The sequence below is a fragment of the Bombus pyrosoma genome, linkage group LG5 (assembly GCF_014825855.1).
Source record: "Bombus pyrosoma isolate SC7728 linkage group LG5, ASM1482585v1, whole genome shotgun sequence".
Taxonomy (NCBI): Eukaryota; Metazoa; Arthropoda; class Insecta; order Hymenoptera; family Apidae; genus Bombus; species Bombus pyrosoma.
In genome coordinates, this window is record NC_057774.1 from 3,424,613 (window position 1) to 3,448,944 (window position 24,332).

The window sequence follows — 24,332 nt, forward strand, 5'->3', positions numbered from 1 at the left end:
GATTAACGAGAATCTTGAAAAATATCGTTGAAAGATATTTGCAAAGAATTTTTTGCTACGTTAGCTCGAAGATAGAAAGGTTCGTAAAATGAAATTTTGTATGAAAGTACGACCATAAATTAAAATATTTAAAACTTCTCAAGTTTCCTCCGGTTTAATCAATACATAGTTGATCAACACCTGCGCGCTGTAAATTATGAACGCATTTCTGTCGAAACGAATTGATCCACGGTCCGCTTCACGATCTTATCAAACCTAATACGACGAAATCACGAAGCTGAAATCCAAAAAGTATATACAATGCGATCCTATAAAACGAATCACTGTAGAAAAAAAAAATATTAAAAGATTTCAACGTGCCGCCGAAAGGCTCCTAAACCGCGATCGATTCGAGCGTAACGCGTACAAAATAGCAAAACCGCGGACGTCGACGCGTTCAGCAATTGATACACAGGTTTTTTCAATTTCGTTTCTCCATTTCCGTGGCGACGCGAAAGATATTGAAAAACGGCCGGACGTGTACAACCGGACGAGGTGGTGGCCAATCCTCAAGAGGTAGGGAACAGCGGATATGGGTACGTAAGGTAGAAAATCCTTCTCGAATTGTGCTTCGAACAGCATTGTTACTGGCTTGGACCGAAGGCAGGACAATGAAATTCTGAAAAATGCGGAAGAAAACAGCGTGGCCAATACGCGACTTCGAGAAGAACGGAAGTTTTACCGTCTTTCTGCCACCCTCTTTCATCTCCTCCTTCATCCCCTTCTTGATCTCAACCACCGCCCTTACGGCAATTATATCTATATCCCTCGAACGTATGAGCATACCAGGTTAAAGGCATCCCCGTTTTTCTCTTCGATCGTCCCCTTTTCTTGTCCGTTCAAACCCCGACGTAAATCGAGGGTTCGCTTTCCAAGTTTTCGAGACGCTGCGCGATTGTAATGGCGATCAGGATTCTCGAGGATCGATTAATGCGAACGGTAGCCTGGAATTCGAGGAAGAATTGCCTCGTTCCTTTCTCGGGTATACGAAAGGTAGAGTAGAATAACGGAGGAAAAAGAATTACTAAGATGCTGCGACGTTATTATAGTTTGCGTGGGATTGTTGTAATGTCTCGAAGGAAATATAATGTCCTACGTACTTAAGAGCCGAGTACTTTTCAGTCTGTGAGAATGATTCATTTTATTAGTACGAACAAAGATTCTTCGAATGTTTTTGCGAATGAGGCATAACGTACCAGGACTTAAGAAGAGAGGCATATTATATAAAACGAAGTGCAGAAAGATGAGAAATAGCGTTGATTCTGATTGTCGTATTTTTGAGGACAGTTTTTATTAATTAAACTGAGGACAGTTTCCTTCCAAATAAATCCGTTTCTATTAAACCAGAACCCTAATCGAAACATCACGAGCGTAGTTCGATATTAATATAAGCCAATCAATTGCCAATGCACAAGCTTCCTAACACAAAAAACAGTAAAATTAAAGTAACACAATTTCTCTAACAATTAGCAATTCAAATCGCTCGTTCTACAGTTCCTCTTAAACATCTTCACACACTAGCCCAGCCTCGTAACACAGTTCAGTTTCAACTTCACGTTCAACTATCCATCGCCATCAAAGAAAAGCTAGCACTAAGCAACCAACCTCTGGAACAATCAGGAGGAAAAAGAGTCGTAAAACAAGCCATTAATTCCACCCAGTTCCCTCGATTTTCCGAAACGAAACAGGTGAAGGTTGCGCGACTCGAGTCGATACTCTACACGAAAGTTTCCCTTCCTCCATCCTCTTCGGTCGGTCTCCACCCCCTGGGGCGCGCGGATGACGTAAATCCGCGATCCACGCTGATTTTCGAGGAAATTTCGCCGAGTGCCGGTGTAACAATAGCTTCCTATACCTTTTTCCAGAGCGAAAGTTTCGCCAGCGGTTCGTTCGTTCATTCGTTCAGGATAAAAAAGAGACGAGCGAGGCGGAGGGGCGGAAGCGAAATTCAATCTTCCGGTTAAAGAAAAGTTAAAGCGGCTACCGGCTTATCGGGAAGTTGCCGCGCCGCGCGGAAACGGATCTCGGTCCCCCGGACATATTTAAATCCCCGGCGGGGCTGGCCGTAAATTACCAGGGTTAGGCCAACACGCGCTGCTAACTTTGACGCGGGGGCGGAAGCGTTCGTTGCGCCGGCTAAACGAGCCTCGATCGCTCGTTGATCATCGACCGCGACGATTAAGGGTCACGGGCTAATGAAATCCGCCTCCACCGATCCTGCGTGTATACAATGTGCGAGAACGAAGAGAGGGTCGTTCCTGATTGGATTGTTAAATATTTTAAAGCAAACTTCGTTTCTTTTTCCTTTATGCCTTCATAATGAGTAGATCGAAAACGTTGGCTGCTAACGAATAGGTTAAAAATGTTTGTGGATTTATGGAAAATATACACGACCATGTGGAAAATATATATAACGTAATAATATGTAAAGTATATTAGAGTATCAACTCGTTCTGCTTGAAAGAAATCTCTACTTAAATTCGATTTTTCTACTTTTATTCATAAAAATATAAACGTCTACGATATTGTATAAAGATCCGTAATCAAGTTATAGGTGAATTTGTAGTAGGTGAAGAATAGTCGTGTTAAATTTTTACCTAGATTTTACGAGGATATTTTTCCATTTTGACTTTCAACCGATACTGTTGAAGCATGGATGACCAAAATAGTTTGAAACCAGTTTAACCTAAGTTACTTAATTTTACAGTATCGAATTTCTATTTGTATCGCACATCTTATTCGACGAATCCCATTGACGATTCTTAATATAGGATATACGTTAAAACGAGACGATCTAGTTGGAACTATCGTGAACTGCCTGTAATCCAATACACGCATTAATAATGAATTATAAAAATAATTAACACGAGATGACATCTTCCCACCTATTTAGGAATACATTAATAAAAGAATTATTTTAAAGAATCTTGGTATTTTCATCTTTTGAGCGTCTCTAATGAAGTTTTTGATACTAAAAACTGATACTATACTAAACACGTGAATTATAAAGATCTTTAAACTTCGTTATTCTACGAACGAAGCTGCCTTTCCAACGGCAACCTCATATACCGATATTATTTTCCATTTTTAATCGACATTACAAATCGACTGTCGAAAATATAACTTGAGTTCATTTTTACTTACGTTGCCCAGAGAATGAAGATAAACGTTTGAACTATTTGACTTGACGGAAAGACGTAAGCTTCGTTCTGCAAAGTAACTAGAAGTGCAACGTCAGGTGCGTGAACGCGCGACTTCGCGCGCAGCCGAAGCGAGTAACCGGCGACGACGTATGAATGATACATGAACGAGCCTGTGGATCCTCTCGCGTCCCATTACCGCCAGTAAATCGTCCTTTGGAAAACCTTCGAACAGGAGTGCGCTCGGTCGAGTTTGCATAATGCTCGGCGAAGAACGTGGTCGAAAAACGTTGGAAAAAGATTTCGCTGCTTGACGACCGGTGCGCGTTAAATCTTGAAAAAGTGTGGAAATTTTGTATCGTTAAAGGAACTAATTGGAAATTTAACAAGCAACGAAGAGGTAAAAGAGAAAAAGGAAAAATTTAGCCTCTTAAGAAAATATATAAAACGCCATTTACATTGAGATTCTTACGCTTAAAATTTACGATAATAATAAATAGCTCAAAAAATTAATAGCTTAAAAAGTACTCGATAACGAAACGTACTCTGTAATAAATGTATATATATATACATACAACGATAGCTAAACATGAAGATGCAAATTACCGCGTACAGTAAACAACTTTTGACGATGAACAATTATTAATTACCGATACGATGGAATTTTACATTACGCGTAAAAGAAGCAATTACATAGCCAGGTTAATTAAACGAAAAGTGACGTAAATTTTTCAATATACGGCCAACACGATAGTCGAACGCGAACGTATAAATTATTGAAATTAATTATTAGTTATGCCTCGAACGCAACAGTTACGTGTAATAGCGACAAATAACGAAGAATAATAGTCTCTGGTAATCGGTTGCACTGAATTCAGCCCGTTCCAACGGGGCAGCACGACTTCACGACTGCTAGAAAGCTCACAAGCGTGCGTTTCACGGGAACAATGGATCTTCGATAAGTATGCCATTCAACAACAATTTACTATCCGATACGCGACGTAAATCTTTCCTATAAATTGTTCGATGATTCTTAACCAATCTATTAGTTAACGAACATGTTTGCTCTTTATATAAAGGGGCTTTTTAATCTCAGAAAAATTCGATCAAACACCATAGGGCGATGTTAAAATTCATAATCTTGTCGAGCAATTTTGGATTAGCAAAGCTGTTGCTCTATTTAGTTTTCGTATTAAATACAGATTTTTCCTATCCTCTGGAAAATATTTCAAAAATATCGATTGTTATAAGATTAGTTACACCGTTCGCTTTATTTTTCTCTTTTTACAAATCTTCGTGGATCTATCGCCTATTTTTCGCAGGTTTATATCTTTGGATCTAACCTTTTCCCCGTTTCCTCCATTTTCAACAGGTACGATGCGAAACTGCAAATGTGTTCAACAATATCGTCAACAAAAATGTTTCTTAGTCTTCACCTCACGCTTTCCTTCTATGGTTTCCTTTGAAAAAGAAACTTCACTGCGACGTACGTTTACCACGCTAAAATTACAAGTCGTAAGTCGATATAATGCAAAGAAGAATACGATCGGTAATTAATCTCGCGGTCCTCTCCTACAATTTCGCAACAAAGGTTAGGAAATCGCTTAATAAGTATTCGAGATATTGATCGCCGAAGTTAACTCGTTTGTCCCAGTTAACAGGTCAACCAGAATCTAACGTAACAGAGATCCGAGCAGATAACGAGGCAATGGAATGGTGGCACGCGGGAATGGACCGTTTAAAAAGTGCAGTGGATTTTACGAGGTGGTCTGGTTTGTCGCGGCGGAATCGAAGGGGCTTATGCAGATTGCTTATTATATGACCGCGGCCTGTATCGCGTAGATTTTATTACGGCTACAGTGACGGTCGGCAGAAGAGGATAGCGGGATTGAACAGGGTTGAAGAGCAGAAGGAGGGAGCGCGCTTTAATTGGTATGTAAATCGCGTCTCCCTCGCGTTCGCGGTTCGTACAGGAGAGCGCGCATACAAGGGACGAGCAGGCCGCTTATCGTTTATGCGTGCCCGTACTCGTTGGCTTTACCATACATTATCCCCTCGGTGATATCGGCCTAAATCAAGCGGCTTTCGTGTTATCGATTTTCGAATGGAGAGTGTAGCCCGCGCCTGGACCGTCGACCCGACCATCGAAAGTGATTTTAACCCATTTCGATCGATACTCCGTTTACCCTTGCCACGAGTGCTCGTTCCGTTCCGACCGGCATGGTGACCAAACACCATGACGTACAATGGGGTACGTAATTTTTGATGATTCTTCTTTTGGGGTGACTTTATCGAACGACTGCTCGTTTGCTGAGCTATGGCGTTTATTAGCTGAAAACAATGCGTGTTACGGCTCTTTGTTCCCGGTTTAGTTAACTTGCTTGGTGATTGATTTAAGGTTTAATAAATCATGTACACTGTAGGTCATAAGTTTTGTGGATAATGCTAGTAGAATTATGGAATATTCCGTAATAAGTATGTTACGATAAGTATGTTGAATTATCGAAATTCGTAATCGTGTTAAAACAATTCCCTCATTTTGCTTCCAACTGTTTAATAATTCCAGTCTATTCCAGTGTCAGTAGCGATGATCGGTAACAACTCAGGCGTTTACAACCAGCAAAGAGAATTAAATATTTCACCACCACACTCCACATGTTAAGATGTACTTCATTCGCATCGCATCATCAATTTCGTTTTGTATTAAAAATATTTAAATTTCGTTCCAGTTTGCTATTTTACAAGCTATCTATGTTGTAATAAATAAATGTAATAAAGTAAGAAGATTCACGTGATTCTCTATTTTCATCTTCGATAAAAATACAAAAGCGAATTTTCAAGAGAATTAAGCCTATTTTATGCAACGTACATATAGCTATCAAAACCTGTTTGCAATTCAGTATTCCTTCAAGAATCTAATTGCGAAACTACGCAAGGATACCTTCCGCCATTCCTTATGAAATTTCCAAGCGTGGCCGTTCAACTTCCACAAAGAAAAGCCACCCTTCAGAAACAACTCGACAAATCGACTGCAGGTCGAAACAGACGGTTCATACACGCCAATTTCACCGTCAATTGTCACGCGATGTTCAGTCGTTCGCGAGGAGACCCGTTTTCCTCGACTGGTTCGACATCATCGCGCATCGTCGTCGTCGAAGACGAGAAGGGCGGGAGAGACACCTCTTCGCATATTTCCACACGACAGCCACGAAGGGGAGACGCGACGAACGCTCACCAGGAGTCTACGTTCCAAGGAAACGACGCGGCGAGACATAATCAAAAGTTGCCATGGCTACACTCAGGATCCCGTGTCACGACGCAGCGTGGCCTTGGGCCGCGGCTTGAATATAAGGACGAGAACGAGGGAAAACAACCCCTGTCCCCGTTCCTCGATAACGCAAGAACGTCTTTCAATTACGGACCAACCCGACAGCGAGATCTCTGCTGTCTAAGACACGACAACAGAATCACATGTTTTTGTATAAAAATAGAAAAATTGTATTTTCATTTCGAAATTAGTGCGAATATGTTTTATCGATAGTAAAGATGTACAAGCCAAGGATGTACAAGTCTGACGTTAGAATTGGCAAATTTATCGAAATGATTTTCGTTTGAGTCTTCTAGTTTACGTCGTTTCTAAAAGTGTGCATTGACATCTGTCTAGTTTCATTGACAGTGAGTTAAAGGTTGATCGAATGTAGGTTGCCTCTTATTAGATAGATCCGACGTGAAAAAGTAAGGTGAAAATGTGTAATAAAGCTTCTTGTGGACAAACACTTTTTTGAAATGTCTGATACTCCTAAGATTCAAGAGCTTGTTTTTAAAAACTAAAAATGAATAAAAAGAGAGCATATTTTGGTCTCTGCTTCTTTGCCAAGGCTTGGCCTTTGTGACTTGTTCTTATTCTTCAACAACAGAATAAAGTTAATGAGAGGAAGGTCTGAAGACGTTGATATAATTAAAGCGGATTTAATTAATGTAACAGCTATTTATTCCCATCAAAAGACTTTCAACGAAGTTGTAGCAAGCATACAAATACTATCAACAGAGGACTTCTTTGAAGGGAATAGTTGGCGTTTAGCTGATTATTGGTGTCTCTGGTCGTTGGTATCTCCCTTTCTCTCTTTCCCTCTCTCTTCTTCTCTTTCTCACTCGTACTCTTCAACTAATTGTAAGTAACATTACAACATGTCGATCGTCAGGACCAAATACACGATTTTAATCTACCGTCGTTTTATCAGATTAGATTATACTGTCGTTATTAATTAGAACGCTAACTACTTTCGCAACCTACTCGCACAGAAACGTCTATTCCATTCGCTAAACGTCCACGTAGTTTTTCGAAAATTCCCGGAAAACTTGGACGTGCTGCTGGAAACTCGATTTCAAGAGAACGTGGTCGCCTTCAGGATTATGCGATTTAAACGAACTTAAAGCGGCACATATCGATCGATAGTCGGAGGATGGGCGAGGAAGAGATAGACAGATGGAGGAATGGAAAGAGAGAGCTAGGCAGGGAATAAGTGAGTTCATAGTGGGTGGAGGAGGCGACGGATTCGCGTGACGTCTTTGACGGTGCGTCTTCGTCGACGACGAAAGCGTCGGAAGCTGCACGTCTTGAACAGAACGGCACCGAGCGGCACGCATCTTCAAAGGGGCCGAAGTCCTTTGCAATTCTAGTTCGCGTCATGTGAAATGCAATCATATTCTATTTCGAACGCTCGCAACTCGGCGAAGCGTATTCCGGCATCCGTTTGCCGAACGCTATATGTACCCTTCGCATAATTGATTCATTGTTTCCGGCTGTTGCGATTATCTTTACTTCGACGATCCATTATTGCGACTTTTTCAGCTATAATTTTAGAATGGAACGTGCAGAAGCGTTAAAATTAAATTTATCATGGTAACTAACATAACACGAAGATTTCTTTTCACAGCTTGTACTGGGTGAATAGACTGAACTTTGCGTTCGTTGCAGACAAAAGGTCTGTTTGTATTTGTTTAAAAAATTAAATTTTGCTTGTGGTATTAAGATCTAAGATATCAATTTTTATTTTGGAACTATGAAATTTCTTTTATATAGAGAATAGAACCTAAGTGGAAATTATAAATGAATAAAGATTCGCGGTTTATGATTAATTAATAAATTATCGTGCAAGAAGCACTCTCTGATGATAAACTGTGAATCTCAAAAAGAAACGTAAGATACAGCGAATCAAACAAAAACTTAGTTTCCGAATCACAGAACGTAACACAGATCACGCTGTTCGACGTTATCACGATATTTGCCAGCTAAATGTAAATACCTACACCAACACCATTCCCTGCATACTATCAAAACACCTTCCTTTAATTGTCGAAACAGCATCCTCGCGAGCATCTGTTCCTTTGGTTGGTTAGAGAGTTGGCGAGGAAAGAGGAAAAGAGAGAAAGTTGAGCGTGGCGAACAGCTTTGCTACTTGATAAACCGTGTAGCTTTCCCGGGCTTTTCTTTGCTTCACCAACGACACAGGGTGATTTCCTTTCGGAACGTACCGCGCAAAATTCTAACTAGCAAAGTTTCCCGGCGACGCGACGGCGACGTGATAGTAAGAGGAAAATGAGGCAGAAGGGCGGCGGAGGGGGTGGACCAAGAGGTGGAGAAAGAGCAGTTGACAACTTTTTAATCTTCTTGGAATCTCATTGGATCCATCCGCTGGAACAACGAGGCGAAATTCGCGCCGTTGGCAAACAAATTTCGTTTGTCCGCCAGAATCACGCTGATACGCGATCTCCTCGATTTCTCTGCTCATCCTGCGAATAACCAATAGCATATTTCATTTTTTCTTCCATTCCCTTCCTTCCTTGTCGTTTTGGTCGCCTCATTTTATTGATTATAACGAGGTTGAAAATACGATCGAAGGGATCGCAACTACAAAACCGACAACTTCACTTTTTGGCAATCTGGATAAATAAAACGAAGATTTAAGAAACAAACTTATTTTAATCTTTCCTCGTACAGGAAAAAAGGAAAAAATCTTGTTTTACGTGAATTTATAATTTAGAATCTATAATCTATTTTTTGCGTAATGGCTTAGAATTATTAACTACGATGAATTTTTTTGCATGGAGAAGTGAATAGTACTGTTTTGCAGATTCTTTCAGATTCATCAAATACAATAAAAGGTAGATCAATAAAAAATTCCAAGAAGAGGTTAATATGTCTAATTGATTGACTCATGATTTTTACTTTTCGTTCTCAATATTTCTTTCCCATGTGATGTAAGTTTCATTTCTACAACAACAATAAATACCTTTATTCGCTTCGTTTTTAAAACACGATTTATTTTCTTTGTCTCGTGATCCACACTAATATGAATTCTACGCACGTGTTTCGTTGTAACGGATTTCCAACATCGAGCAATGTTCCTCGCTAACAAGTACCAGTCACTAAAATTTATATCTGTTGTTAGATCTGAAACGCAAGCAAACGGTGTAAAGTACGATGCAAGGCCAAACTTCGAGCAACAGAAACAACGAAATTTGCTTTTGAAGCAGGTGCAAGTGCCAAGTTTTTCACAAAAATTATGATCCGCGGAAATGGCACAACGTAGAGATTGTTACTTTCAAAAGGAACGAATTATTCAACGTAAAAAGGTGCAAAATTATGTACGAATAATTCATTCAAACTGCAAACAATCTGTTGTGTAACTTTTTCTCGCGCGTGTCGATGACTCATCCAGAACAAAAACCAAATTATTCATAATTATTCATGTTCGAAAAAAAGATAGATAGAAACGCCAGAACTAACGAAAGAATAGTTGAATAAAAATTAATTTCAAATTCTATTTTCAATTAATTATTCATAAACCTTTATTGTACAGTAATAATTAATCAAAATGATGAATGGTCCTTTTTAATACCTTTTATTTTTTTATATTATAAGATGGCAAAAATAATATTACTAGAGATTAAGATAATAAAATTTCAGATAAAAATAATACACGATGCCGATAATATCATGGTTTGACTGTTTGCAATAATTTTCTCTGATTGTAATTATCTCCTGAATTAATTATTCGAGACGGTGAACACGAATGAGCGCATGCACGGAAAATTCCTACATAATTCATTCGATTAACAGTTACTGCAATTTTTCTGTTATCTATCCGCAGCTGAGTAATGGATCGCCGAACGTGACAAACGTTTCTGTCGCGTAATTTATTACTCCGATTTCAATGAAAGCTCCCGAATATCGTGACGGTGTAAAAAATAGAGCGGAAATGAAATTTATAAAACTAGGAGATACCGATCTGTATGTTGTGCAGGCCATGATCGAGAAAGAGTGTCACGCAGTTTTACAATCACATTATATATTTTTAAATTAAATGAAAAGTAAAATGAAAAATTAGAGAATATATTATTAGAAGTTATACGTAAATAGTTAGAAATTATAATATATAGCGCATCATGACATAAGAAATAATAATTACGGAGGAACGAGGGAAATGAAATGAATGATAAAAAAAAAGCAAATTTATCATTTTACTGACAATATGTTTTTATTATGAATTTATACGATTTTACTTCAATTGTATTATCCAAATTGAACGTGATATTTTATGAAAATTCAAAGATATATCGACTCTAGAATTATCAAACCGTTCGAAATGTTGACTTTACTGAATTCTAAATACAAACTGTACTGTATTTCTACTTGATTTTTATCGTATAATTTTAATCACAATTATTTACTTAACTTTATTTATGTTACATACTAGATATTTATAATATTTGTATTAAAATGAATCTTTCAGCGATCTGAAATCTCTTTATTTCTCACTTGCTAAACAATTCTCAGAGCTCGTACACTTACAATCACTTGACATTAATTTCATAAACAAAGCAATTTCTAAAACGCGGAACAACGCGACGTCAAACGAAACGGATACAACGAAACGCTTTCGTTGGCCTTTTTCCCTTGTGAAACAACGCTGGTCGCGCGAAAATTTCAAGCGGAAACAACCCTCCGGCACCGCGCGCAAAGCCACGAAACGGAACGCAACGTAGAAACGCGGCACGTATACAGCTGTCCTAAAAAAATTCGTAGAAGCTCAGACTAACCGACGTTAAACTCGAAACGAGGCAGTTCGAAAGGTTAACTCGACTTTCATGGCCGCTTCGGTTCAAATACGAGCAACCGAAATAAACGAAGAGGGACGACGAAAAGAAGAAGTGCGAACGGCGAATTGTTACGAGCACATCTACGAGTACTAGCTGTGCTGGAAATCGTAGAAATAATTCTACGGTGAAATGAATCGTATAAGATGAAACAAGTGTGTAGAAACTTTTTTTTTTGCAATTGACTTACAATCAGAAGAAGGCTGCATATAGTTAACTATTAATTATTAATAGTAATATATTTAAGTCGCATTAAGCCAGTCATACTTCTCTGTAAAGTAAATTTGTTTCGCAGAATATTTTTTACAGGATGATGCCAAACAACAAACGCGACAGAAGAAATAGCGAAGCGATGAGAATTTTGCGATGACGCTGAGATAAAATTTGATTTCAAGCATAATGGCAATTCTTACAGGTTTTGAGAATTTCGTGACGCTTATAAACGAGGTTACATTGTATATCTTAACGCAGTAACCACCGCTGACGTAGTACTACGTCTTTTCATGGCTAAAGCGGAAAGCCGCTAACGTTGTAGCGGTCCAGGGTTATTTTATAGAAGGCAATAACAATTTAACAACATACTGTAACTATAAAGGTGGATAGCATGAATGATGTCATATCATACTATTACATACTATCACACTATCGTCAAAGAAACGAATAGCGATATAAATCTTCGGATGGAAAGTTACTGCCTTTAATATTTTACATTTATATATAAAAAAAAAAAATCAGAATTTAATACTTCATTATATGTAATTTTCATGTATCTTTCATGTGACTTTTTGCTGTTAAAAATAGAAAGCTTTCTTTTGAGCTACAGTTAATACATTTTTATAGCGTCTAATGCCATTTACGATCCTTTGTAACATTGCAACTCTATGACTTGGAGGTTCAGTTTCTTCCGCTTGCAATTAGTTTATATGATATCTCGCGAACGAAATTGTTGTTTCCCGAGCGTATACTGTACATCTGGTATGGGTTAGGTTAAAAGACTTAGCGAAAAGTCGACAGTTTTATTTGTCAAGGTACAGAACCAAGTTCTCAGATATTACGAGAAAAGAAATGGCTAGAGGCAAGGAACTCGGTATCGAAGTTAGAAGTGCTGTCGTCACTGTACTTGCACAAAGTGGCAGAAGAAGGCGTGCGAGGCCAATTATCAGTGACTCTGAGAGCAAAGGAATTTCTTGTTTTTTTTTACTCCAATTGTAAATAATAAGCAAATCGAACTATGATATTTGCAGACTCTTGCTACTTTATATCATACTTTTTATAATTATCTGAATACACGTTCCGATGTGTTATAATGTTATCACGTTTCAAGCAAGACATATTTGTATTAAAAATAATATGAAAATATGGTGACACGTATTACAGATAAAACGAAGTTATTCAACGAGCAAGTTCTAGTCGAAAAGTATATCCTAACGAGTGGATTAATTTCAATAGCTTTAACAGTACGAACAGGGAAATTCTAATAAAATATCCTTAGTAATCCTTCAAATTATTTTATTCGTAATAATTATTCATCATAACTACGGTTGCGGTTAGCTTTCCGCAAATATTATCATCCATTAGAACACTTTTTGACAAACTTAAGTTTCACCAAATTCATTCCAACTATCGAAGTTAATCCCGTCGTTACTACAAACATTTCCTTCTTCTATCGCAACAATATTCCTGTTAAAATTGCAATGATATTAACGTTTCACGAAATATAACGAAAAAATTGTGATTTCTCGAGACGTGCAATTTATTACTAGATTAATTGGTTTCCCTACAAGCCCTTGCTTCAAAACACGCACGCCTCCAACAACAGTTTTAACAACCCTTCGATCAACCGTGTGTACAAAAACATTCTCTCAGAATCCATTAAAAGGTTTTCCAACGAGCCTCATCTCAGCCGCGTACGTCCAGAAAATTCCGAAAATCCAATTTTCCTGAGAAAAACCTGCGTCCTCGCGTCTCTTCCTTTCGAGAGAAAGATTTCCTCAAAAAATCCCCGTCTTCTCGATCACGGTGTACAAACTCGAGGTCCTCGACGTGCTACGTACCACCCATCAGCACCCAAACATCCACACCTACATACATGTACTTACGTACTCACACATTGGCGCATACACATTAGGGAAAAAAGGAGAAAAAAAATGTATTTGCCGTCCCAGTTTGCCCGGGTTGGCATGGCAGGGCGAAAGCTCTTCAGTAAATCCAGCTTAAAGCAGCTGTGTAAACGTTGACCTATATTACAATCACGCCGGCTCGAGTGCTCGGCGACGCCATCGGTCTTTTCGAAGCCGCTACAAAGTAACTTCGTGGCCGCCTGGTGCACGTGGTCGACCGTGTGGTGTGCGTGGCGTGCAGTCGAACGCCTACGCGAACGCCACCAGCCTCCACCTTACTACTATTTACCGTGGTTCTTGGCAAAATTTCCACTAGCCGAGCACAGTCCTCTCTCGCTCTTCGCTTCTTCTTGTCGTCGCTCCTCGCTTTGCCTCGCTGATCGTTTCGCGACTCGACCACCGGAGAAACCCTTTTCAACCCTTTGGAACTCGGTTAATCGGTGCTCGCATAGAAAATCCGTCATATACTGACGAATGTTCATACAGGGTGTCTCCAGTAATCGTGATGCAATCAGCAAGAGAGTGGTTTTTATATGAAAACGTAAGTGGAAATGAAATTGTTTCATACGACGAATTTGTTAAGTATATGTAAATTTGGCTAATCTTCGACGAATAAACAATCGACAGCAGGTTATTCCAAATGATAAAATAAGCGAAAGCTGTGGAACAAAATTTGTATCGAATTAGTTCGATGCATAGGTAGTCGACAAATTTGCAAATTCGATTTTCTAAAAGACGAGAAATTCTTATTCTACGGTTTCAACTTATTTTCAAGTGTGAGGCTTCAGTCGATTGTCCGCTCTCATCTAGTTAGGAATTAGCCAAGTTCACATATATCTGACAGACCGAAGCTTCATCTTCTCGAAAACGAAACATCATTCTCAACTCGTTTTTTCGTCCAGTAGTAGCCGTTTGCAAATTGTACCTAATTATTGAGACACCCTGTACACCCGCGTCGATGACATCGACGAACGGATGGATGGATATTTTAAACGGGAATTTTTTCACCTTCTGACGTTTCCTTTTATCTCTTTGCTTTGATTCCTTTCGGAAAGAGATACCGTAACGATTGGACGGAGTTTCATCTTGAGTTCGAGTCGAGAATCCAGGGAATCCGGTCGAACTAATTTGCCAGTTTTCGAGGGTTTCTCCTTTCGCCACGGATTTTTCGGATCACGTGGCCGAGATCGGTGCTCGAGTCATGTTTTGCTACCAGCGATCGATTTTGTTTCTGGAGTTCGACCTTTTCTTTTTTTTGTTCTTTAATGGGTAGCCAGCTGAATCGACGTTCGAACTCGCCTTTTTCTCTCCGCTAGCAAATATCCTGGATTAGACCTCGTTAGCTTTCTACGAGTGGAAATTAGAAGTTTAGTTTGTTAGCTAGCGACCTCTCAATCAAAAAGAGAGATACATATATTTTAGTTTTTCCTTCATTTATATATACGTATTACCAACGAAGAAATACACACAATTAATACATTAACTTCTAAAAAAGAAAAAAAAATGGTAAAATTATAGCGTAAAAACTTTGCGAGGAGTTATTTCGGGCTTAATAGAAAGAAGCCTTTAACTACGGTATACTCGACCATACAAAGGCGAGAATTTTTCAACCTTACGCTGTTTCTCGAATCAAATGTCAAAGTATTTTGCATACCCAGCGCGCAATTATTAGCGAAAGAAGTAATTGTTGCTTATTTCATGAAACACGATAATATGGAACGTGGCGCGCGCATAACGAAAAACGGGTCTACGAAACGAACAAATTTTCATTTAACACGTCGTATGTAGGGAGTGAGCAAGATGTGGACGGTCGATACCTGTGTATCGCGTGCCAAAGAATATTTGTTTGCGCTTCAGTCGCGATATTACTTGCGAGAGGTGCGCATAAAAAATGGCGGGCAGACGCGCGCAAAGAAAAATGGCACAACTGCACAAGTAAGTACTTCGCTTTACTCCTCCTCACTCTGTTATCTACACTCCAGGGGTTGAGTGGTAAAAGCGGGGAGACACTTAAAGGATTTACGGGTCTGAGAACTCTAGACCGCTCTTGGATTGGCTCGAAAGTACGAACTTGAAACCGAGTGCACGCTCGCCCCGGAAATACTGGATGAAAAACGAAACGAAGCCGGAGAAAGGAAAAAAAAATATTAAATCATCGTTGCTCGACGCGATCGAATTAATTCTAATTACACGGAGTGTTCGCTGTCTTTGGTCCGTGAACGATCTGAGAAAGCAAAAGATGAAAAGACAAATTTTTCTATGATTTATATTTAATTAAACAACGTTAAATAAAAATTGTTGTCTCTTATATTCTTCGAGTAGTATCGATAAAAGCCACTAAATCTCATATAAATCAGAAAATTAAAAAATGATGATAACGACGGTCGATGTACAATAGCAAAGAATATTAAAATCTTTAGGAAGACTGAAATTTTCTTATAAATAAAAACAAGCAATTATAAAATAATAATAATCCATAATCTAATAATAATAAAGTTATTCTTATAATTAAAAAAAAACTAATCTTCCAACCCTGAGAAGATAACAGAATTCGGAAATGGGGAAAAAATGTCGAATCCTTTCCACAAGAACCAAATATTTGAAGCCCTGGTGTTCGCGGCTGTAGGTTAAGCGTTGTTGTTTTCAAAGTGAAATCATAAAAAACCAATAAACTACAGCCCATAGTCGGAACAGTTTGACTATCGTTCGGAGGGGAGCAGCTCTTTGCATCACTGGCATTGTTATGGACTCGAATACAAAGCTGTTTCCCCTTTCTTCTTACATGTCTGTCCTTCGACTCTGTTGCTATGGTTCGTCTCAACCCTCCTGAGTAGACTTCCTTCTGAAAGAGGGTGGAAAACCGATACTGGATCGAAAATGATTAAATAGACAAGTTAACGAGACGAGGGCAAAGGTCGCGGTATATTCGATGGATCTTTTAATCGACGAAAATCCCATGAAAGTTAGAAGATATTTTAACATCGGACGTTCTACCCGGCAAAATGAATGAATTTTCAAGACGGAAATGATTACCGAGCCGGTGCTCGTGAAAGAAGCATGCACGTCGGTGCTTAATTAATCGATTCACTTTGACGGCACACGCGTGCAAAAAACGTTGAGATGCTGTAAGGAAAGAGGGTCAACTTCTTTGCTCGGTAATAAAAGAAAAAAAGTTGCTTCGCAGAGGTTGCCTTGGTTAGGTGGAAAAATTGTGAAATTAATGATTCGTTTTAAAGCGCAAAAATGCTTTTCATATGAGCATCGTTCGGCTGCTATATGGGACATTATTCGGAGGAAAGGAACGAAACATTTTTCAATAAAAACACCACCGATAGCAATTGGAAAAATATTAGGACGGAATTAGAATTTTATGCGACGAAATGGAAAATGTTTGAACAATAAATAGAGGAAAAAGAAATACGTCTGATTTGATGCTTATCGATGTATATAAATAATGATATATAAGTCGGCAACTCGATCCGTGATGTTTTCAACAGGATTTTTATGAATATGTAGAATTTTTTGGACAATAGTAGACATCAGGATAATGAAAAATGTTCATTTACACAAATATTGGATGAAGCTTATTCTTTAATTTACGAAGAATTTAATTTTCCGCTAAAAGGACTTACACGCTAAATATTCGTCGTATGCGATGTAAACAAGGGAACCAAAATACAACAGAACCTTGATTATTCGAATTAATTATAGCATACCCTGTTTGGATAACTGAAATGTTCGGCTAGTCGAATAACTTCGTTTTCATGTACGAGGGAATTTTTTATTTTGCAGTATTTTCTAGATATTGACATTAAACGCGAATAACAACTTTTAATTATTAATATAACGATAAACATATTTAAATATATAAGCTCTATGAAACTGTATTTAGAATAATTTTATTTAGAAAAATTGAATTAAATTTCAAATAATCGATCGTTACATGATCAAACCTCTCTCTCTCTCTCTCTCTCTCTCTCTCTCTCTATCTATCTATATATATATATACGTTGAAATTTGATTCTAATATATCGAGTTACATTTAAAATAACATATTTAATCGACTTACAATCTGTTGCTCTACTGTTATAAAGCAATTTCCTAAATATCCGATCCTCTATCAGGACATGGAAAAATATTAATTACTAATTACCGTGGTGCAACGTGATCGATCGCAAAACTGATGGAACACTCTCCGATAGACTAGGCCGGCAATTACGCGTATAATCGGTGTGCGTAATATTTTATTATGGATGGAAGGTTGGCAGAAGGTCGATAGAGGGGTGAGAAGCTGGCGCTTAGAGGGGTGGGCGTCGAACAGGAGCGGAGCTGAATGCTAAACACGGCTAGTCTGTTACGTGTGGTTGCAGTTTGGCTTCTTAATGAAAACCAGCGGCATGGAAACGTCAGGTTTGGTTTACCCTGCAATTGGAAGCACGTCTCCTTCGAGACAGGCGTTACCGACGCCAAGAGGAAAGGCGATGCAAGATATGGATTTAACTACCTTAATTTTCGACACTTTAACTCGTTGCATAATGCCACCTGACCTTTTATGCTGTTCGTGATAACCATTGATCTATGCATATGATCTTTGTTTCTTCTCGAAGGATAGATGAGAGGCACAATGTAGTAGCAACAGTGTTTTTGTGGGTGGAAATCTGGAGATGAAGCATGATTTTTCAAATGGAATGTTCACAGCGTTGTATAATAGAATACACATTTTACACAGTGCACGATTTTCCGTTCAAACAACGAAATGAATTTGATTATGAAGCATTGGACATCCTACTTAAAAAATCAAGACTGATCCTTATCTCCTAACAAAAAGCTATTGCTACTGTATCTTCCTCTGCAGGTATATGACTCTTGCGAATCATTTTTGTACTTATTGCTTGAAGTAATAGCGGTAATTGAAATTTACAGAACCACACAGTGGAATACAGCGTACATGGTGGAATTACGCTGTTAAATGAAAGATGGAACCTTGGAAAATCAACTATTGTATAAAAACAATAACCAATTTTGATAAAAATTTTCGAAGATTTTGTAAATTTTACCAATACCTACGTACAAAAAATTCAAAAAAAATTGAAGGAACAAAATAATGTAAGGATCATACATGCTTAAAATTTAGTAGACAGACGTGTCTGATTTATCAGACATATACTACTGCGTTCAACATTACACACGCTGCACTGTACGCCCGTATGTCTAACAATTTTCTATCATCCTATACTATATCAGTACAGCTAAAATACATCACAATCTATTCCTAACCAACTCGAATCCCCATTTCCTTACATTTATTCACCGGTCTAATGGAGGCCGTTCTCCAATCAGTTTTAAACATTCTCTAAACTCGAGGAAGCATCGAGAAAATAGATTAAATCGATCGGACACGTGTATGGTGGTAGAGCTTTCGCGAAATCCCTTCAGAGTCTAGACTTCACACCCAAATTTAGATCAATCCGAAACAGACCTTGATACTTTTAATATAAAACTAATTTTCCTCTTCATATTTAACTAGAAAACCCCGATAGCAAGTAATTCTCAAGTAGCTACGGTAACAATCCCCAACTAATCAAGAAGAACAAGTGGACATTCAAGAGGTCATATGCCAATCCAAGAAAACAGCAACCACCTGTATGTTACAGAAAAGTCACCCTAGATACGACCACGTCAAACATACCTAACAAACTACCCTAACCAGCCCCTTAATTTCTCCTTCCACGGCTCTTACACCCCAGATGTTATATGTATCCCTTCGCTCGATCAACTCTACATCAAACAGTCACCCCATAATGAGTCCGTAACGTCACGAAAACAACGGAAACCGACAGCGACCTCGGCCACGCTAGTTTGCGTCGCCGAGAATTCCAGCGCAGGTGCGTGTTGCGTGTTATCGACTAGCGATAAACGGTCGGCCAATACATCGATGGAACATCTACGAGAGCCAGTATAGGGGTAAGTCTGATGGCGCGGCTGCGGCCGCCAACGATCAAAATGGATGTTCGTGCCGATAGCGTAGCCCTTCGCGTGCTCTAGCCACCCAATTAGCTCCCTCGCAACAAGCAGCCACCCTCTGACCGACGATCAGCGAACTTCTACCCTCCTTACTGCAATTCAAGAACGATCAACGTTGCTGGAAACACGGGAAGGAGCTGGTAAGTAGAATTCTTTTGTGAGGGTGGAACGGGGCAGATGGATTGCCGTTATAGCAATAAGGATAATAGAGATATTTAGCAATAAGGACATTTAGAGATCCTACTGTGAGTTACATTTACGGACGATTCTGTGCAAAGAGTATTTGTAATTCAATTTTTCCCTTTGACGGTGAATAGAAAAGAAAATTAGTATTTTTACTTAACTGCTTAATTAAATAGTTCTAGTCTTGGTGGTTTAGTTTACTCGCGGTAGATTCTGTGTGCTACTTGTTACATTCCTTGGAAAGTACGTTGTTTCAAATTTACAAATTTGGTGATTGTAGGAAAATGGTACGTAAAAAGTGAATTTAAGGGTGCACGCGAGCTGTAAGCTTTCGTGGAAGAATAAAATGAATTTTAAACGATTGGTATAAGAGAAAATGAGAAATTAGAAATTCTGGTACTAACGTAACGAATCCTCGTAACATGAGAAAATAATATACATAATTAAACACAATTAATTCCATTATACTGATACAGGTACAGCAACGATCCATAGAATCATACATATTTTTAACTTGTAGGGTGTGTATCCACCCTCGCAAAAGTACACGTATTTCAATCGTATTTCAAAAAAGTAGCTTCTAGTTTTAACGGATATTCAAGAATAACCTGCACCCTGTGAACACCTAGTTGCAACGACGTTCATCCTGTTTGATCCAGGCAGGCACGTACGTGGCCAACCAAGCTGGAGATATACGAGGAACGAATATCCGGAAGGGGCGGTCTGAAACTTTGGACTTTGTCCATCGTGAAGGGAGAACGAAGTGCCCCTGTCTCTATCGTAACGCGCTGCTGCACGTGCACGCTGACAAACAGGCCTTCCTCTAGGGCCTAGTGACCGATGGGGCTCGGAGTATAAACTACGAGATTGAGGAAGGGTTGTTCTCCAGAGGGATACAGCGACAATGCTCGAAATCGTAACGTTTTACGGGGAAGATCAATGATGATGTATTTCAAGATCGTTGGATTACAGTTCAAAGTATGAAATAATTCTTTAATTATCGAAGATTATAAAATTTGTGAACAATAAAATTCATGCATGTAACATTCCTTATTACTGTCATTTTATATTTACCATCTGGAATTATTGTTAATTATACCCTCGGTCTATTAACGGGATTGTGCCATAATCATAAACTGCTTCAGATACGAAGTTACAAATTTTATTAATAAAGATGATCAAAGTTTAGTTACATCGTATATAGCTTTTTCATATTTTGGATATACATATAAGGTTGCATTTTGAGGAATAAATATCTTCGAATAAATCAATCACTGTGTCTAAAATATTGGCAATTTTTGTGACAAGTTAAGTCGTCTTTCCAGATAACAGGTTAAAGCGCGGCTTTAGCCATTATTATTTATATGAAAAGTAGAAAAAGTAATATATACTGAATTTTATATCGAAGTAAAACTATAACACTGTTAAAACACTTTGCACTTACATTAATAACTATCTGTTTAAACTACCCCAAACTAATTACTTGATATATATCCTTCCTCTATTATTTTCACCCTTGAACATATCATAATACCAAGTATTCATTCTATTTCAATGTGTTATTTATTGTCAATTTATTTTTAATTTGTAATTTTTAAAAGTTATTATTAAAACAAATATGAATTTATTAAAAATAGAATAAGAAATGTACAAATGTATTTGTAAATTCATTAAATTCTACCTTAGAACGACGGGTAAACTCAACTTAAACTCGCAGAAACAAATCTTTCTCCACTATCGAGTGACATCGGAAACAAGTTGCGATAGAGGATATTCGTGGAGAAACGGATAACTTTGATATCGGAATCTCAGACGAGAAAAGCGTTGACGAGGGTAAACGCGGTAAAGGAATGGCCGTTAGCCGAAAACGGAAGACACGCGCATGGGACACGCGAGATTCTCTGCTAACGAAACTAATTTTATTGTCGTCCACTTATTAAGATCAAGACGGGGAAACTCGTCGACGGGCAGACTGTTGGCATAGCGTTGCATAAGGAGCAACGAAGGGTCTCTGGTTAACAATGTTTTAGCGTCAATTTACTTACCGTGGCTGCCATGGAGAGATGAGGGGCGGCTTGGACGGCGGGATCTGAGGCTTCACTAAGCGAGCCATAGCCAACCGGAATCTGTACCGCCTTTGGACATTCTGCAATAGAAATTTATTTCTATAATACGCTTTATCTCATCGTCCGATGCTATTACAACCATTGTTTGTTTGGGACGTAAAGATTTCTTTCTTGAAAAAACAGTCATCGTATTAAATATTATTCATCCACGAATGTTATAAACGTCATGACAATTATATATTAGGTTGTCCGAAAAGTGTCTTTCTTTTACAGACACGTCTTTTACAACAACGCATCTTTATACAAACATGAAACCTAATCTGTCGAACGTTGTGATCTTTAGTTTGATAGAACAAAATAGATCATACGTAATTCGATAAAATAATATAAAACGGAAAATGTCGTCCACCCATTATTTCATTAAAAAGAAACTTCTCGGACGACCTAATAGTTGTGAATTATCACAATGATTAATATTTACTTAAAACAAATATGAAATACGTGTTATGTCTCTCCATACTTTATCCCAAATCACGAAATATTCCTTCTCAATTCTCCGAAAATCAAAATCTTCCATTACAAACAATAAAATTATTCCAAGACTACCTCCTAAGTCGTGAATCATAACTCCATTGTTAGAAAAATAGCAAAGCAGATAGAAACGCGTGTCATCTCTACACTTTCGAAAGGAATCATTCGTGTCATCCTTGAAATGTATCTTCGTCGATCGTCAAGCAATCCTTAAACTCCTTTTTCACCAAGGACGTTTGTTTTTCAAAATGAAAATGAGGTATTACACGATCGTCGCTTCACAGGGAAGTAAGTCAATTTCGGAAATTCGAATGGCAATGCGGTCCAGGAGCAAGTTGAAAGCCAATCGTAAACTAATTGCAGCTAAATTCGCCCAGCGTAATTACGCGTTTTAATTTGAAGCCTCGCGAAAGTGCTCTTTCTCTCGTTCTCTTTCTTCGCTGTCGTCCTGGCGTAACCAGCGTTCCTTCGTTTCTCGCGCGCTTTAAGAGGGGCTGTATTTTAAGCTAGCCAGTAATTAAAAGAATTACATCTTCGTTCGCTAAGGTAGCGAACTGTCGCGGCACCAAGACGTGGAAAATGGGACGGTCACGAATTTTAATCCTTCGTCCGTTCGCGTCTTAATTGAACACGTTCGCCACACGTAAAAATCGGGCTTATTGAATTTTAACTTGCTCTCGCTCTTCACCGATCCAGAATGACACTTTTGGCGAAACATTTGCGATCTACGATGATGCTTTTACATTACGAAAAATTCTATCATAAAATTCCGCTGCTATAAAATGTTACGATGATTGATTCTCATCAAGTATTGTATACTCCAAATACGAAGTATGCAGCCATACAACAAAATGTATCAGCTTTCGATATTCTGCTTACTGTTTACATGATTTTTCGATAGCACTATACAAGCCTCCAATTTTGGAATTTTCGTAGATAAAACGAAATTACAAGTCATATGGACATTTCATTTACCTTCAATCGTACGAAATAGTATTAGCCTGTGGCCGGACTTAATCGTCGCATTAAACGTATTAGAACGAATTTCAAACGAAGAATTGATTTCTGACACAAAAGATCACGGTTTCATTACGAAATGAAAAAGATAATACGTTCGTTCGATTAACAGCCGGTAATTAATACAACATGTAGGTAATTTTATTTGAACAATTCTTTTATACCGTGCCATTGCAATGAAGTTACTGAACCGTTCGCTCAGTGAATATTTAACGAGAAAATCGTTAGACGCAATTAATTGCTGTTTAAATAAGACGCTGAGACGGGTAAATATCGATGCGTGTATTAACTAAAAACATGCAACCTAAAATCCGATTTGTCTTGACTTCGCCAAGTTGTGGCTTCTCGTAGATCTTACAGCGTACAAGTTCTACCTGCCTCGTCAAAACTTAATATACTGTTCACGGCCAATCAAACTTCCAGATCCACTAATACCCAAGTCAAATATTTCGCATGAACGTTACTGCTCGCAAAACAGTATTTAGGTCTAGAGATGGCCAAATTAATTTTCCGATCATCCATCAAAAAGATTAAAACTTTATTCCACGCTAATAATCCCAATAAACATCTACTATGCGTCGACTATATACGCAGGCAACAGCACCCTGCTCTCACCCTGCGCTCATAGTTAGCGGATCACCTAATCATTCGGCATTCAGGCATCCTCTGTATTTCGGCGCGAGCAGTCGCAACCGGTCGGAACGACACGGCATTATCCAGCCAGTACGATTCGCGCGACATCGGGATCGTTCTCATCCCAGCGTTCTCCAACGCGGGGAGTTCGATTTTGAGGGAGGGCATCGGTGTTCCACTCTGCTTCTTCCCCGCAGGAACCCCCTTCCTCCCCTCTTTCCACGACTGAAACCGTGCACCGTTACATGCGTATGCAAATTTATTCTGGCTATGCGTTCGTGTGCGATCCATGCTATGTCCGGCAGTGAGTATACGTCTACACGCGCGCGACTACGCGTACACCTACAGAGGCACAGCCTTCTCGCGCTTGTTGTCGGTGCAGCGTAGAGGGTCATAAATTAAATGATGTAAATGCTCTG

The 24,332-nt window shown here is 38.7% G+C and overlaps 1 protein-coding gene and 1 long non-coding RNA gene across 7 annotated transcripts in view; one reads left to right on the forward strand and one right to left on the reverse strand.

Moving 5' to 3' along the window:
• Positions 1–24,332, reverse strand: part of LOC122567626 — a 585,073-nt gene that overhangs the window by 450,567 nt on the left and 110,174 nt on the right. For all 5 annotated transcript variants that reach the window (XM_043726374.1, XM_043726375.1, XM_043726373.1 and 2 more), the window contains one exon: positions 21,712–21,812. In XM_043726374.1, coding sequence (XP_043582309.1) covers positions 21,712–21,723 — 12 coding nt within the window. In that variant the 5' untranslated portion in view covers positions 21,724–21,812. The remainder of the gene's footprint in view (positions 1–21,711; positions 21,813–24,332) is intronic.
• Positions 16,329–20,734, forward strand: LOC122567645. 2 transcript variants are annotated; one of them, XR_006316854.1, is made up of 3 exons: positions 16,329–18,565; positions 18,987–19,623; positions 20,326–20,734. It is a non-coding gene; the product is annotated as an uncharacterized LOC122567645 (long non-coding RNA). The 2 variants fall into 2 exon arrangements; XR_006316853.1 differs by having other exon boundaries at positions 16,329–18,314; positions 18,383–19,623.